Raw genomic sequence first — 18,283 nt, 5'->3', positions numbered from 1 at the left:
AGTCATTCGAACGAGCCCGTTCTCCCCAATTAAGGTGCCACCAACCTCCCGTGTTCCACAAGGATGCTGGCCCATGTTGACTCCAATGTGCTCGTGTGTCTATGTATGCGGATGACTCAAGGCTATACACGTCAGCTACTACAGTGACTGAAATCATTGCAACACTTCACAAAGAGCTGCAGTCAGTTTCAGAATGGGTGGCAAGAAATAAGTTAGTCCACGTTTTTCTTAAAATAAAAGCATTGTATTTGGGACAAATCATTCACTAAACCTCAACTAAATCTTGTAATGAATAATGTGGAAATTGAGCAAGTTGAGGTGACTAAACTGCATGGAGTAACCCTGGATTGTAAACTGTCATGGTCAAAACATATTGACGCAACAGTAGCTAAGATGGGGAGAGGTCTGTCTATAATAAAGTGCTGCTCTGCCTTCTTAACAACAATATCAACAAGGCAGGTCCTACAGGCCGTAGTTTTGTTGCACCTGGACTACTGTTCAGTAGTGTGGTCAGGTGCCACGAAGAGGGACTTGGGAATATTACAACTGGCCCAGAACAGGGCAGCACGGCTGGCCCTTAAATGTACACGTAGAGCTAACATTAATAATATGCATGTCAATCTCTCATGGCTCAAGGTAGAGGAGAGATTGACTTCATCACTACTTGTTTTTGTAAGACGTATTGAAATGTTGAATGCACAAGCTATCTGTTTAAACTACTAGCACACAGCTCTGACACCCATTCATACCCCACAAGACATGCCACCAGAGGTCTCTTCACAATCCCAAAGCCCAGAGGAGACTATGGGAGGCGCACAGTACTACATAGAGCCATGCATTGGTGGAAAAAGTATCCAATTGTCATACTTGAGTAAAAGTTTAGATACAGTTGAAGTCGGAAGTTTACATACACCTTAGCCAAATACATTTAAACTCAGTTTTTCACAATTCCTGACATTTAATCCTAGTAAAAAATATCTGTCTTAGGTCAGTTAGGATCACCACTTTATTTTAAGAATGTGAAATGTCAGAATAATAGTAGAGAGAATTATTTATTTCAGCTTTTATTTATTTCATCACATTCCCAGTGGGTCAGAAGTTTACATACACTCAATTAGTATTTGGTAGTATTGCCTTTAAATTGTTTAACTTGGGTCAAACGTTTCGGGTAGCTTTCCACAAGCTTCCTACAATAAGTTGGGTGAATTTTGGCCCATTCCTCCTGACAGAGCTGGTGTAACTGAGTTAGGTTTGTAGGCCTCCTTGCTCGCACACGCATTTTCAGTTCTGTCCACAAATGTTCTATAGGATTGAGGTCAGGGCAGGGACGGCTTGTTCAATAGGGCGATATGGGCGACGCACTGCCAAACGGGAAAAGGAAGGGATTTTTTTTCTAATCAATTATATCACGGCAACAGCAGTTATCAGTGTTCACGTCTGATCTGCCAGCCACTAAATGTCAAATCAGGCTAAAGTCGTGCTTCAAATGGCCCCGCCCGTTTTTGGGGCGATTTCAGTCAAGTTGAAAATCGCCCAGAAGTCTCTCATAGCCTGTCATGTAAAATCTATTTTTTTCACATTTCAAAGCTTTCAATACATTCTCTATGGGTGTCTGTGGGCTTGCACTTACGCGCTTTCGTCATACGTGACGTAACGTTGAACGTAACTAAGACAATGGCGGCTAGAAGCGTCTCTGTTGCGACCTGCAGTGCGGCGTTATTTTATGTTTTTAATTTGTAGACTTAGTTTACAAACATTCTGCCAACCATGGATTTCCAGTGGTTGGTTTTGGACTGATCTTGTTGATCGTGTACATACCCGCTACGAACGGACTAAATAATGAAAACGCTGCTGGCAGCTGAATCCCAATACAGCTGGGAGACTTGGCTGGATGAGTCCCGGACAGAGAAGTGGAGCCGGCCACCTTCACCCTGGTCAGAGCGGACCGCGATCCTGGTAAGAGAGCGACTCTGTACCCCGACATTGAACTGCTTTCTGTGTCATTGCGACCTTACTATCAATTCAATTCAATTTAAGGGCTTTATTGGCATGGGAAACGTGTGTTAACATTGCCAAAGCAAGGGAAGTAGATAGTAAACAAAAGTGAAATAAACAATAAATATTAACAGTAAACATTACACTCAGAAGTTTCAAAAGAATAAAGACATTTCAAATGTCATATTATGTATATATACAGTGTTGTTACAATGTGCAAATAGTTAAAGTACAAATGGGAAAATAAATAAACATAAATATGGGTTGTATTTACAATGGTGTTTGTTCTTCACTGGTTGCCCTTTTCTTGTGGCAACAGGTCACAAATCTTGCAGCTGTGATGGCACACTGTGGTTTTTCACCCAGTAGATAAGGGAGTTTATCAAAATTGGGTTTGTTTTCGAATTCTTTGTGGATCGCTGTAATCTGAGGGAAATATGTGTCTCTAATATGGTCATACATTTGGCAGGAGGTTAGGAAGTGCAGCTCAGTTTCCACCTCATTTTGTGGGCAGTGTGCACATAGCCTGTCTTCTCTTGAGAGCCAGGTCTGCCTACGGCGGCCTTTCTCAATAGCAAGGCTATGGTCACTGAGTCTGTACATAGTCAAAGCTTTCATTAAGTTTGGGTCAGTCACAGTGGTCAGGTATTCTGCCACTGTGTACTCTCTGTTTAGGGCCAAATAGCATTCTAGTTTGCTCTGTTTTTTTGTTTGTTCTTTCCAATGTGTCAAGTAATTCTCTTTTTGTTTTCTCATGATTTGGTTGGGTCTAATTGTGTTGTTGTTGTTGTTGTTGTTGTCCTGGGGCTGTGTGGGGTCTGTTTGTGTTTGTGAACAGAGGCCCAGGACAAGCTTACTTAGGGGACTCTTCTCCAAGTTCATCTCTCTGTAGGTGATGGCTTTGTTATGGAAGGTTTGGGAATCGCTTCCTTTTAAGTGGTTACTATCTGCCCCGTGAGTTCCCCCAATTGTTTGTTACCGTTGTGTACTGTTGATAATCACAAGTTTACTGGAGAACTGAGACCAAGTAGAGACTTTGGACAGGGTGGATATGGTATAATAAAGGCAGTTTATTCAGAGGTAAAGATATCTGGAATCGCGTGCACGGACTCGTGCACGTGTGTAGGTCACCTAAATCATCAGAAAAATTGCCCCTCCTGAGAATTTTTTCAGGAGCCGCCACTGGGTCAGGGCCTTGTGATGGCCACTCCAATACCTTGACTTTGTTGTCCTTAAGCCATTTTGCCACAACTTTGGAAGTATGCTTGGGGTCATTGTCCATTTGGAAGACCCATTTGCGACCAAGCTGGAACTTCCTGACTGATGTCTTGAGATGTTGCTTCAATATATCTACATCATTTTCCTTCCTCATGATGCCATCTATTTTGTGACGTGCACCAGCCCCTCCTGCAGCAAAGCACCCCCACAGCATGATGCTGCCACCCCTGTGCTTCACGGTTGGGATGGTGTTCTTCACCTTGCAAGCTACCCCATTTTTCCTCCAAACATAACAATGGTCATTATGGCCAAACAGTTCTATTTTTGTTTCATCAGACCAGAGGACATTTCTCCAAAAAGTACGATCTTTGTCCCCATGTGCAGTTGCAAACCGTAGTCTGGCTTTTTTATGGCGGTTTTGGAGCAGTGGCTTCTTCCTTGCTGAGCGGCCTTTCAGGTTATGTCTATACATGACTAATTTTACTGTGGATATAGATACTTTTGTACCTGTTTCCTCCAGCATCTTCACAAGGTCCTTTGCTGTTGTTCTGGGATTGATTTGCACTTTTCGCACCAAAGTCTAGGAGACAGAACGGGTCTCCTTCCTGAGCGGTATGACGGCTGAGCGGTCCCATGGTGTTTATACTTGCATACTATTGTTTGTACAGATGAACGTGGTACCTTCAGGTGTTTGGAAATTGCTCCCAAGGATGAACCAAACTTGTGGAGGCCTACAATATTTGGCTGATTTCTTTGGATTTTCCCATAATGTCAAGCAAAGAGGCAATGAGTTTGAAGGTAGGCCTTGAAATACATCCACAGGTACACCTCCAATTGACTCAAATGATGTCAATTAGCCTATCAGAATTTTCCAAGCTGTTTAAAGGCACAGTCAACTTAGTGTATGTAAACTTCTGACCCACTGGAATTGTGATACAGTGAATTATAAGTGAAATAATATGTCTGTAAACAATTGTTGGAAAAATTACTTGTGTCATGCACAAAGTAGATGTCCTAACCGACTTGCCAAAACTACAGTTTGTTAACAAGAAATGTGTGGAGTGGTTGAAAAAATGAGTTTTAATGACTCCAACCTAAGTGTATGTAAACTTTCGACTTCAACTGTACCTTAATAGAAAACAACTAAAGTAAAAGTGAAAGTCACCCAGTAAAATACTACTTGAGTCAAAGTCTAAAAGTATTTGGTTTTAAATATACTTAAGTATCAAAAGTAAGTATATTTTAGCAAATACATTTAAGTATCAAAAGTAAAAGTAAAAGTATAAATAATTTCAAATTCCTTATATTACGCAAACCAGACGGCACCGTTTATTGTATTTTTTATTTACGGATAGCCAGGTGCACAGTCCAACACAAGGACATAATTTACAAACGAAGTATGTGTTAAGTGAGTCAGCCAGATCAGAGGCAGTAGGGATGACCAGGGATGTTCTCTTGATACTTGTGTGAATTTGACCATTTTCCTGTCCTGCTAAGCATTCAAAATGTAACAAGTACTTTTGGGTGTCAGGGAAAATGTATGGAGTAAAAAGTACATTATTTTCTTTAGGACTGTAGTGAAGTAAAAGTAAAAGTTTAAAAAATATATAAATAGTGAAGTAAAGTACAGATACCCCAAAAAACTACTTAAGTAGTACTTTCAAGTATTTTTACACCACTGGAGCCATGGCTACATGGAACTCTATTCCACATCAAGTAAGTGACGCAAGCAGTAAAATCAGATTTAAAAAAACTGATAAAAATACACTTTATGGAACAGCGAGGACTGTGAAGAGTCACACACACAGGTACAAACACACACATACAGTGGGGAAAAAAAGTATTTAGTCAGCCACCAATTGTGCAAGTTCTCCCACTTAAAAAGATGAGAGAGGCCTGTAATTTTCATCATAGGTACACATCAATTATGACAGACGAATTGAGGAAAAAAAATCCAGAGAATCACATTGTAGGATTTTTAATGAATTTATTTGCAAATTATGGCGGAAAATAAGTATTTGGTCACCTACAAACAAGCAAGATTTTTGGCTCTCACAGACCTGTAACTTCTTCTTTAAGAGGTTTCTCTGTCCTCCACTCGTTACCTGTGTTAATGGCACCTGTTTGAACTTGTTATCAGTATAAAAGACACATGTCCACAACCTCAAACAGTCACACTCCAAACTCCACTATGGCCAAGACCAAAGAGCTGTCAAAGGACACCAGAAACAAAATTGTAGACCTGCACCAGGCTGGGAAGATTGAATCTGCAATAGGTAAGCAGCTTGGTTTGAAGAAATCAACTGTGGGAGCAATTATTAGGAAATGGAAGACATACAAGTCCACTGATAATCTCCCTCGATCTGGGGCTCCACGCAAGATCTCACCCCGTGGGGTCAAAATGATCACAAGAACGGTGAGCAAAAATCCCAGAACCACACGGGGGGACCTAGTGAATGACCTGCAGAGAGCTGGGACCAAAGTAACAAAGCCTACCATCAGTAACACACTACGCCGCCAGGGACTAAAATCCTGCAGTGCCAGACGTGTCCCCCTGCTTAAGCCAGTACATGTCCAGGCCCGTCTGAAGTTTGCTAGAGTGCATTTGGATGATCCAGAAGAGGATTGGGAGAATGTCATATGGTCAGATGAAACCCAAATATAACTTTTTGGTAAAAACTCAACTCGTCGTGTTTGGAGGACAAAGAATGCTGAGTTGCATCCAAAGAACACCATACCTACTGTGAAGCATGGGGGTGGAAACATCATGCTTTGGGGCTGTTTTTCTGCAAAGGGACCAGGACGACTGATCCGTGTAAAGGAAGGAATGAATGGTGCCATGTATCGTGAGATTTTAAGTGAAAACCTCCTTCCATCTGCAAGGGCATTGAAGATGAAACATGGCTGGGTCTTTCAGCATGACAATGATCCCAAACACACCGCCCGGGCAACGAAGGAGTGGCTTCGTAAGAAGCATTTCAAGGTCCTGGAGTGGCCTAGCCAGTCTCCAGATCTCAACCCCATAGAAAATCTTTGGAGGGAGTTGAAATCCGTGTTGCCCAGCGACAGCCCAAAAATATCACTGCTCTAGAGGAGATCTGCATGGAGGAATGGGCCAAAATACCAGCAACAGTGTGTGAAAACCTTGTGAAGACTTACAGAAAACATTTGACCTGTGTCATTGCCAAGAAAGAGTATATAACAAAGTATTGAGAAACTTTTGTTATTGACCAAATACTTATTTTCCACCATAATTTGCAAATAAATTCATAAAAAATCCTACAATGTGATTTTCTGGATTTTTTTTCCTCATTTTGTCTGTCATAGTTGACGTGTACCTATGATGAAAATTACAGGCCTCTCTCATCTTTTTAAGTGGGAGAACTTGCACAATTGGTGGCTGACTAAATACTTTTTTTCCCCACTGTACAAACATATAACATACACACTAAACACACACGTAAACCTGGATTGCGTGTTTTAGTAGAGTAGTGTACAGAGGACACACACTTAATGTATTGTGAAATCTGTAGTAAAATGTATTTTAATGTTTAAAAATTGTATTATAATGTATGTTACTGCCTTAATTTTTGCTGGACCCCAGGAAGAGCTAATGGGGATCCATAATAAATACAAATGCTTTCCACAGTTGTGTCAAGTTGGCTGGATGTCCTTTGGTGGTGGACAATTCTTGATACACACGGAAAACTGTTGAGCGTGAAAAACCCAGCAGTGTTGCAGTTCATGACACAAACCGGTGTGCCTGGCACCTACTACCATACCCCGTTCAAAAGCACTTAAATATTTTGTCTTGCCCATTCACCCTCTGAATGGCAGACATACACAATCCATGTCTCAACTGTATGAAGGCTTAAAAAATATTATTTAACCTGTCTTCTCCCCTTCATCTACACTGATTTAAGTAGATTTAACAGGTGACATCAATAAGGGATCATAGCTTTCACCTGGATTCACCTGGTCAGTCTGTGTCATGGAAAGAGCAGGTTTTGTATAGTCTGTGTATAGTGCAGTACTTTTGAGAAGGGGCCATAGGGCCATAGACAATATTAAACAGACAATAGTAAAGTGTGATATGGTGTAATGGGGCTGTTATCAAGAGGAAATTAATGAACACTTGTTTTGCATGCTATGCTGTCCCTTCCCTGGTGTGGTTGCAACATGATGATGATGGTGACTCAATGCACTCAATGCAATCTGTATTGCGGAAGTTCAGCATTACAGCGTGATTGAAGTTTAAAGACAATGTTCAGATAATTTCCGATTAGGCCAACATATGCAGCGTTTACCATGAATGCAGTGTCTGCTAACGCTGGTTAGCGAAGACTGCGTTTACCGTAAATGCTGCATATGTCGGTTCAATTGGAAATTACCTTTACATTTATATTGAGCAATCTGTAACGCTTCAGCAAAACAGATTGAATAGAGCCCTTAGTCATTTTGCAGAGGTACCAACATCACCACTGGCCAATTCTCACTATCTAGTATTGGCTGCCATCTTGTGGTAGTATCAGCTACTGCTTGCTAATGTCATGGTGTTACATGAGTCATGGTTACATTCAGTATCGATCTGAATATGCCTGTGACATCACATCATTATGTTTCAATGAGAAGCGGATGCTGTCTATATGCTGTATGGACACAGTAAATGGATTAGCGACCATCACTGGTAGATTCCAGCTTTTCTTCGTTCCTCCTAACTCTTTGGATTAGCAGAGAGGAAATACTGTATGGTTAGTAAAACCATGATGATGTGCCTGAAATCTGTAGAATACTCATAATACTATGCATAACTGAGTGAATACCTAAGGTTTTGAATATATTTGTCTAAGCTGATCCATTTATCAAACTCAAGAATGAGAAAAGTGTTAGAAATAGCTACTCTGTCTACTGTACAGTTACAAGATAATACAAACAAGAGAGAATCAAATATGTGAAAAACTATTATACATTTTAAAGAAATAAAGGCAAAAATTTCAAAAGCATAAATTTATTCCATATCACCATTTTTACAGATAACCAAAGGGAGAGCGTCAGAACATATTCAATGTCTCCATAGTATGTGCACGCGTTGCATTGAGTATGAAGGAGGTTCTTATATATAAAAAAGGCCAAACAGCCTAGTTTGTTTTTTATCAGTATTGAGACAGTCATGTTGATTACACATTTTAGAGATTCACATTTAGACCTGACAGTTTTCCCTTTCATAGATAGATAGGCAGCATTCGAAAAGACAAAGGGAGGAAGCAGACCCTTACCCCCAACTAGCCAACTCATGGGCCCAGTCCCAAATGGACCCCTACACCCTATGCACTTGTGGAGATCTGAGAGGATTTGACAGGTGTAAGCAATATGGTAACACATCTACTTTGCCCTTTTATCTGCAACAAGTGCATAGGGCGTAGGGTTTAGGGGTCCTTTAGTGATTGGGCCTATTCCCCCCTCCCAACCCCCTTTCCCAAACCCTGACCGAAGGTGAGACTAGAGAACCGATACATAGAGAAACCCTAGTCAACTCATATCATCTCTGAACAGCAAAGAAGACAGCAGAAGGAAACCCAACATCCCTCCTCGTCTTGACTTTAAAAAGACACTCCAACTCCATCTCCACCCCTGTGAAATTTCAAGTATTCTATCCTGGGCCTTGTCTACTCTCCCCTCCATCACATCAACATACTGTATCTTAGGTTTACAACAAAGCTTTGGTACACTACATGACCAGAAGTATGTGGACACCTGCTGGTCGAACATCTCATTCCACAATCATGGGCATTAATATGGAGTTGGTCCCCCCTTTGCTGCTAGAACAGCCTTCTCTCTTCTGGGAAGGCTCTCCACTAGATGTTGGAACATTGCTGCAGGGACTTGCTTCTATTCAGCCACAAGAGCATTAGTGAGATCGGGCACAGATGTTGGGCGATTAGGCCTGGCTCGCAGTCGGTGTTCCAATTCATCCAAAAGGTGTACGATGGGGTTGAGGTCAGGGCTCTGTGCAGGCCAGTCAAGTTCTTCCACACTGATCTCGACAAACCATTTCTGTATGGACCTTGCTTTGTGCATGGGGGCATTGGTATGCTAAAACAGGAAAGGGCCTTCCCCAAAATGTTGCCACAAATTTGGAAGCACAGAATCGTCTAGAATGTCATTGTATGCTGTAGCGTTAACATTTCCCTTCAATGGAACTAAGGGGCCTAGCCCGAACCATGAAAAACAGCACCAGACCATTATTCCTCCTCCACCAAACTTTACAGTTGGCACTGTGCATTCGAGCAGGTTGCGTTCTCCTGGCATTTGCCAAACCCAGATTCGTCCGTCTGACTGCCAGATTGTGAAGTGTGACGCATCACTCCAGAGAACGCATTTCCACTGCTCCAGAGTCCAATGGTGGCTAGCTCCAGTCGACACTTGGCATTGCCCATGGTGATCTTAGGCTTGTGTGCATCTACTCGGCCATGGAAACCCATTTCATGAAGCTCCCGACAAACAGTTATTGTGCTGACATTGCTTCCAGAGGCAGTTTGGAACTCGGTAGTGAGTGTTGCAACTGAGGACAGACGATTTTTACGCACAACGTGCTTCAGGTGGCAGGTTGAAAGTCACGGAGCTCTTCAGTAAGGCCATTAGACTGCCAATGTTTGTCTTTGGAGATTGCATGGCTGTGTGCTCGGTTTTATACACCTGTCAGCAACGAGTGAGGCTGAAATAGCCAAATCCACTAATTTGAAGGGGTGTCCACATACTTTTGGTGATGTCGTGTATAAGTGCACTCAAAGATTCAGTCTATACATAGAAAAATAATGATCATCATCATAATACATTTCCGTCATTTCCATTCTACACATTTCTCATTTACATAAACTGTGACGTCATCGACCATTTAAATACAGTGACGTCACAGTTGCCCCACCCCCTGAGTGTAACGTTCAAGTTTAAACCCCTGTAGCTACTGAAAATGCAAACAAGAATTTAAGTTTGGTTATTTAAATAACAATAATCATCATCAACGTCATAGTAATTACATCCTTCCTGGGATGCATTGCATGTACAAGATTGCAGTTCAACAATGTGCTCTCCTCTCTTCAGCACCTCAGTCAATGTAGAGAGCTTCAACCCTAAAACCCAAACAGGACAGTTAGGGAACTGGAGAGTTAGTCTGACAACGGATAGGAATTCAATCATAAAAGGCAAACTTCATTGATAGGAGCAGTGCTGACATATACTGTACACTTGCTTAAAGGACAAAACAGACCACACCATCGAACGGTTAAAAGCAGCGAGTGGCCGTCATGTCGCCTCTGACTTCAGAACATCAGCTGCCATTTTGTGTTCATTTCCCGCCTATTCTACATGTTGAATCGCCACTGCTCGTCGACATCAGCAGGTGATCTACTGCACATGGCCGACGTCGGTTATGGTTTATCTTGCCCTTAAGAGGGACAGGGGACACTCACCTCCCTCCCCAGTCAGGTCTCAGGATGCAGCCATACAGCTGCGACACTTATACAGCCTCTGGTCGTGGGTCCGGATATGGTTCTTCACATTCCTCATCCTGAAGAACGTCTTACTGCACAGCTACAACACACAGAGAGGTGGATGTTCAATACCATCTCAGTTCATATTTACAGCCCAGGCAGAGAGGGAGGGGGTATGTTCAATACCATCTCAGTTCATATTTACAGGCCAGGCAGAGAGGGAGGGGGGTATGTTCAATACCAAATCAGTTCATATTTACAGCCCAGGCAGAGAGGGAGGGGGGTATGTTCAATACCATCTCAGTTCATATTTACAGCCCAGGCAGAGAGGGAGGGGGGTATGTTCAATACCATCTCAGTTCATATTTACAGCCCAGGCAGAGAGGGAGGGGGTATGTTCAATACCATCTCAGTTCATATTTACAGGCCAGGCAGAGAGGGAGGGGGGTATGTTCAATACCATCTCAGTTCATATTTACAGCCCAGGCAGAGAGGGAGGGGGTATGTTCAATACCATCTCAGTTCATATTTACAGGCCAGGCAGAGAGGGGGGGGGGTATGTTCAATACCATATCAGTTCATAGTTACAGGCCAGGCAGAGAGGGAGGGATGTTCAATACCAGCGGGTAGGGAAGAGGTGAGGGGTGAGGGGGGGTAGGGGCAGGAGTTTAGGGAAGGGGTGAGGGGGCAGGGGTAGGGTTGGGGTGAGGGGGCAGGGGTGAGGGGGTAGGGGCGAGGGGGTAGAAGCATGGGTAGGGGGGTAGGGTAGGAAAGGGGTGAGGGGGGGGTAGGGTAGGAAAGGGGTGAGGGGAGTAGGGTAGGAAAGGGGTGAGGAGGTAGGGTAGGAAAGGGGTGAGGAGGTAGGGTAGGAAGGGGTGAAGGGGGTAGGGTAGGAAAGGGGTGAGGGGAGTAGGGTAGGAAAGGGGTGAGGAGGTAGGGTAGGAAGGGGTGAAGGGGGTAGGGTAAGGGTAGGAGAAAGACAGTAGTAGTTTGGTTTCCAGTTGCAGTACGTACAGGACAGGGCCAGTGCTTGCCCTCGATGTGCCTGATGCGGTGCATGATGAGGCCGTTACAGTCCTTGTAGGAGGCCCGGCACTGCAAGCAGACGTGGGATGACTTGGCCTTGGGGGCCTGACTGCGAGGACTCCGCAGTTGCTTGAGCCGCGCCCGGCGGATTGAGTCCAACAGGGCGGGGCCTCGGCTAGGCAGGTGGAGGGGCTTAGCTTGTTTCTGCAGAGAGAAAGGGAGAAGAGTCCATTCTGTTAGATAACAGTCAGGAACACACATGGATTTCTTTAGATGACGTTATGCTCTTTTTTGCTGGACAAGCACCCAGTTACGTGGTCATTACATATTGTAGCTTGATGATATATGTATGTGTCGGCTGAGCAATCAATATGGAATGCTATCAAACTCAATTTAGTCTCCAAAAGTAAGAAGTATGTATTCTTTGCCCAGATCTGACATTTCCCAACGTAATCTAAGAGAGCATTAAAGTTAAGTGTCAACATTTTTAACAGTGTGAAAGCAATGCTTCAGTTAGTGAGGCTGATGATTAGACACCTTCCCCTCAGACAGGATTGGTTCAGCCATTTAACCCCTGACTGAATCCTCAGTCTAATAAATGGTGTTATGGAAAGATAACGGTTATTTCCACCCACCCCTGACCTCCCCTGGAGAACTGTGGAGGAAAGCATGGCTGCATATCAATAGTTTCAAACTGCCTCCTTCCCTTGATCTGTACTGATTTCAGAGAATTGGCCAGGTGAAAGTAAGTCCTTCAGTAGACCTATGCTATTTCTTTCATTTACTGTACCTTGTGTTTTCTTGTCAGTGCAGTTGACAGAAATAAGGTGAGGACTGAGAAGAGCAGCAGCCCACTTGAAACTATTGAAACTCGTCCCAAATAATAGGAGAGAACGTGCAAGAACAGCTATACTATGCACCCCTGGTGTGTACCTTTGGTATGTCCCGTGCCGTGCATGCACCCTTTGACCCTGTGGCTCTAACCAGGTGGGGGTCTTTGTGTTGGTGAGAGTTGACAGCCCTTGGTGTCCTCTGCCTCTTGGTTCGACTTTGGCTCACACTGCTCTCCTCCCGCTCCTTCTTCACCATGAGCAGAGTGGGGGGGCCTCCTCTGGCCCTCAGGACCCTGTCCGGGGCCCCCCCTGGACCAAACCTCTCCCCCCTCGAGACAGACCGTGTTAGGCAGATATCCACGCTCTCCTCCTCCCTCTTCACCCCCACCATGGGCCCTCCGGCCGGCCGGCAGAAGCTGAAGAGGAAGCCTGGATCTAGAAGCTTGACAGGGGGCTTGATCTGCCTCTTGCCCAGCTCTGGGGACGGCGGCTCGGGGAAAGGCCCAGCCACAGGTAGAGGGTCTGCTGGTTCCTCCTTGATGACCCTGTACAGAGGATGGCTATGGAGGGGAGGAGGGACAGGGTCAGGGCTGAGGATGCTGTTTTTCCTGCTGCTCAGAGCTCCAGGCCCTCTCTCCGTGACCCCCCTTGCTCCCTGGTTGCACCCTGTCCTCCTGCTCTTCTCTTTGGGCTTACGCTGGGCTCTCCCAGCCTCTTTCATGCCACTCCACTCCGGCTTGGTTTTGGCCACCAGACGCCCGCTGTTGTAGCGGAGCACCCTGACAGTCTCCATGGTAACCTTGTTCCTGGGGTGGGCCCTGGGAGGGGGGATGTGTGTGTTAGGGCGTCGGCCATGTGAGGGGAAGGGCGGGGCTGAGATGGCGTAGTCGGCAGGTTCCGGTTTGATCCGGATAGTAGAGATGTTCCTCTTGGGATCTGGAACTCTGGCGTTCCCAGAGCGGGGCGGGAGGTGCGGATGGGGGTGGCTGACCTCTTCACCCCTGATAGAACGTCTGAGATCCCTGCCTCCGTAGGCCGGCCTGGACACGGGCTGCAGCAGGTCCGGTAACGCCACTTTACTGCGCATGCTCCTGTCGCTGGGCGGAAACCGCCGGGGCTGCCTGGATCTCTTCAGTCTCATGTCCTCCATGCTGATTGGATACTCAGGCTCCTTCTTTATGATCCTGTTCAAGAAGTGGGTGTTGGCGGTAGTGCAGAGTGGGAGGGACAGGGGCAGCCCCCCGAACACAAGCCCCCCCAACCCCTGGGGGTGAGGTTTCCGCCGCTTAGTCAGCGAATAGTTATTGGCTTTCAGCTTCCGGAGGCGTTTCTTCTGCCTCCAGCCAATCAGATCCTCTGGTCTGGGGAGGAGGGACGTCCTCTGTAACCCGAGCACGCTCATCAGCCGGTACTTCTCCAGCACTCGGAAATGATCTTTCTCATCCTCCTCCACCTCCTCCTCCTCCTCCACCCTCACTATGGGGGCCTCAGAGCCAGCCCTCTGTCTGGAGGAGGTGGAGGCAGGACGGGGGACAGGGTGTGGCTTTCGGCCCAGAGGAGGGCTCTCTGTCCTGGGCAGCAGTCTCTGGACCTCCTGGGCGGCCCCAGGAGTGGAGCGGAGGAGACGGGTGTGTGTGTGGGGCGAGGAGGAGGAGGGGGCGTTTCGGGAGCGGGGGGTGGAGGGAACATTTTTTGGGGGGTAAGAGGTTATTTTACAGGAGGGGGATTTGAAGTCCATGAGCTTCATCCTGTGCGTGGGGCTGAGGGGGAGGCCGTTCTGCCCTGGGGGGTGGGGGCTGGGTCTGAGGGGGCGACGGGGCGACCGTCTGGTGGGGCTCTCCTCACCCGACTCATCGAACTGATCCAGAATTAGCCTGAAGCCATCATCCAAACCCCTCACCATTCTCCCACCAGCCACCCTCTCCCTGCCTTCTCTAGCCAACCCCTTCTTCCTGTCCTTCTGGTGGTGGCGGAGCTCCAGGGGAGACCCAGGGCTCTGCGATGGGAAGCCCAGGGCAGGGTGCTCCGTATTGGGGTAGCGGGCGGTGTGGTCCCCGTGCTCCCTCTGGAGGGCCGTGCAGGCCTCCACGGCAGGCCACATGCCCAGATGACGGGCCATAGTGCTGACCTCTGACAGGTCCTCCTCAGACACACACAGAGTAGAGGAGTAGGAGAAGTCCAACAGAGACACCAGGCTAGACTCACTGAAACCTACAGGGCAGGGAGAGGGAGGTGATTAGACAGGCAGGGAAAGTTAAAAAGTTGTTGAGTTAGTGAGATATAATTTTTATCTGAATGAGAGAGACAGAAAGAGAGAGAGAAAAATAAAGAAAGAGTGAGAGAAAGAGAGAGCAGAAAGGAAAGAACGAAAGAGAGAGAAAGAGAGATTAAAGAAAGAGAGGCTCAATATAGGCACAAACATCAGCCCTAGCCCCAAAAACAGATGTTGAGAAGATCAAAGGGAAACAGTGGAAGGAGAGACCAAATATGACGGAGTGGAAAAGTGGAAAAGAAAGTGTGAGGTAGAAAGTGGTGTTGAGTTCATTTCAGAGCAGTAGCCGACATGTCCATGCCAAAACAACATGGGCATCCTCAAAATGAGAGCAGATGGAAGAAAAAAGAAACAAATGGATAAAGAAACCCCATTCAGAGAGGCGTGTGTGTGACCGTCTCATACCTGTGAGGTCGATGTCAGACATGGCACTAGGGGCGGAGTCCATCTCAGTGAATACTTCCTGGAAGTACTCGCTCACTGCCACCAGCACTGCCTTGTGGGCGGAGTAAGAGCGTCCGTCTGTCCTCAGAGTGATGTCACAGAAGAGCCCAGCCTCCCGCTGGCTCCTCAGCTTATTCAGCACGTCACGGCTGTGTGACATCATCGTCTGAGAGAGACGGCTCTCGCCCACACGCTTCTGTTGGAGGGAAAGTTAGCATGAGCGAGAGGAGGAAAAGAGAACGTGAGAGACGGAAGTATGAAAAGATTGAACATGTCATAGAGAGAGAGAGAGAGAGAGAGAGATATGAGAGATGAGAGAGAGGTGAGAGAGGTGGGAGAGAGAGATGAGAGATCAGAGAGAGGGGAGAGAGAGAGACGGAGAGAGAGAGAGAGGGGAGAGAGGAGAGAGAGGAGAGAGAGGATAGAGAGAGAGGAGAGAGAGGAGAGAGAGAGGAGAGAGAGAGGTGAGAGAGAGGAGAGTGAGAGAGATGAGAGATGAGAGAGAGAGATGAGAGACAGAGAGAGGAGAGAGAGAGGAGAGAGAGAGGATAGAGAGGGAGAGAGATGAGAGACAAAGAGTGAGATGAGAGAGAGAGAGGAGAGAGAGATCCTCTGTAGCTCAATTGGTAGAGCATGGCGCTTGTAACGCCAGGGTAGTGGGTTCGATCCCCGGGACCACCCATACATAAAAATTTATGCACACATGACTGTAAGTCGCTTTGGATAAAAGCGTCTGCTAAATGGCATATTATAGAAAGAGAGATGAGAGAGGGGAAAGGTGAGAGGAGAGAGAGAGAGAGAGAGAGAGAGAGAGAGAGAGAGAGAGAGAGAGAGAGAGAGAGAGAGAACAGGAAAAAGAACTGCCGCTCTATTCATTAAAATCACAATTTAACCAACACCCATCTATTTTTGTGACGACCTAGACCTACCATTTGGTTTTGAAGTATTGAAACCAAACCATATGATTTAAATGAAAATTATTTGAATAAACATGAATGTAAGAAGTGCTCATCATTTCAAATAGGCTACATGTCGTATTAAAGAGCATAGAAACACTCTAAATGAATTATTTAGGCTATATTATTTCTATTATTACAAGGCTATAGCCTACAAAGAAATACATTGTGAAGCATTTGCAAGTGCGACACTAGGCTGGTAGGTACATAAAGCGCTCATCATTTAAACAACATTCCGTTGTATTAAATCATTATAGTCTGTAAATTGGGCATATAGGCTGTGACTTACTTAGAATTAAATACAAATTAAATGAAAAATGGATCTTGGTTCCCATCTTTGTAAGTTACCTTGATGTTGCACCTGTGTGTTTTATCAGTTTCTTTATGAAAATATTTAGCTAACTCCATGACAGTAGCTAAAGCAAGGGGCTATAGCAGCACACAAGTAGACTACAAATGCATGTTGGGCCAGGCATACCAGGAGCTCATGAAGTGAGCGCAACTGGAGCAAAGGCCGACGCTCCAGCCTTTGGGAATCTCGCTCCGTGCTCCAGTCAAATTGGGCACACTCCGCGCCAGCTCCGCTCACATACTCTGGTGCCGTCACATCAGCATGATGATCAGCTGATGTTCTAGGGTTCCATCTCTTACCTCGGGTCTCTTGTTCCTCTGCTCCAGGCACTCTGGACATCCCAGGACAAAGTCTCGGATCTGAAAGTACATCCCTGAGGATGAATCAATAATGTATGTTATTTCAATGATCATCATATCCAACATTTTATTCACAAAACAATCCGTATTACACAAGCAGTGCTTTTGACAACCAAAAGGGTCCTAATGTTTCTGAACAGCAAAACAAGACCAGCCATTCTTCAAAATGTAGTTCAACATTATCTTTCTGACTAAAGGTAGCCTTGCGGTTAAGAGTGTTGGGCCAGTAACCAAAAGGTCGCTGGTTCGAAACCCCAAGCAGAATAGTTGGGGGGAAATCTGTTGATGTGCCCTTGAGCAAGGCACTTAACCCTAATTGCTCTTGTAACTCGCCCTGAATAAGAGCATCTACTAAAATGTAAATGCCTAATGGCGCATTATAATAACACCTCTGTCTAACGCCTGCACTTGTGATGAGAAGAGGAATACATTGTTTACACTAGATGATAGATTATAGAGAAGCAACATAGGGGAAGTCAGTCACAATGTGCTTAAATTACAGCCTATACCATTCTTGTATACCTATACCAAGCCTCACAAGAACATTAGACGGACATCTTTCGGTCTATAGGCCACTTTGGGGAACATCCCAAGCGGTTTTAATCATTGTCCTGTGCAACAATGCCATCGATAATAAACCATCCCACCCGTCCAGACTCACCCTCCCACCAGTAGTTCTCTGCCACTGATCTGTACGTGTCTTCCAGGGAGTGGTGGCGCGTGCCTGGCCGCCGCCGGTGGAAAGTAGAGATAGCCCCGAACCGTCGGTCCTCGTCCAGCACCTCCCGGTAGTGGATAAAGCCTCTCTCCAACTTCTTACGGTACAGCAGTCCGTCAATCATCTCGAAGTTTGGCGAGCAACCCAAGGATTTACGCCCCGTCACAGCACGGGAGGCGTCGGGCTCCCCCGCGAGCACCCGCACTCGGTCCGGTAATTTGGATGGAGAAAATGTGTCATCATTCGCGTATTGTGTCTTATAGTTGCAGTCGCCGGCCATTTTAGCCGGACCTTTTATTTTTTATCTGCTGTAAACTACTTTTCCTTATTGAGTATATCCCTCTTCCTCTCCGCCGTCCGAAAGCAAAAACAAAAGCTATGTCCCCTTGCACTGGTCTGGGGATTACAGCAGAGGGAGCCGTCTGTGCGTCACGGTTGCAAGTTTCCTCCACCTAAAAGTTGTCAGTGTCTGGTGTTGTCAACTCCACGTGGATGCGGTGACAGCAGTGGACTGTTACAAATGATTAAAGACGGGTCAGGAAAACATAGGATGAAATAGACCTATGAAACTTTCAAATTAACCTATTGGCAACCTATTTGGATAGGCTATTTATGTTGCA

At 45.8% G+C, this 18,283-nt stretch overlaps 1 protein-coding gene across 1 annotated transcript; it reads right to left on the bottom strand.

The window, feature by feature from the left end:
- Window positions 1–8,208: 8,208 nt before the first annotated feature.
- Window positions 8,209–17,943, bottom strand: LOC311114347 (uncharacterized protein; the record flags this gene model as incomplete). The annotated part of the gene is made up of 7 exons (XM_084189610.1): window positions 8,209–10,343; window positions 10,683–10,803; window positions 11,718–11,933; window positions 12,663–14,773; window positions 15,240–15,474; window positions 16,886–16,959; window positions 17,607–17,943. 6 exons carry the CDS (start codon window positions 17,941–17,943, stop codon window positions 10,702–10,704), a joined length of 3,075 nt encoding a protein of 1,024 aa, XP_084045736.1. The 3' UTR covers window positions 8,209–10,343; window positions 10,683–10,701.
- Window positions 17,944–18,283: the final 340 nt, after the last annotated feature.

Source organism: Coregonus lavaretus (assembly GCF_964263955.1).
Source record: "Coregonus lavaretus genome assembly, contig: HAP1_SCAFFOLD_1467, whole genome shotgun sequence".
Taxonomy (NCBI): domain Eukaryota; kingdom Metazoa; phylum Chordata; class Actinopteri; order Salmoniformes; family Salmonidae; genus Coregonus; species Coregonus lavaretus.
Note: the sequence above shows the minus strand (reverse complement) of the source record. Positions and strands in the feature narration are given on the sequence as shown.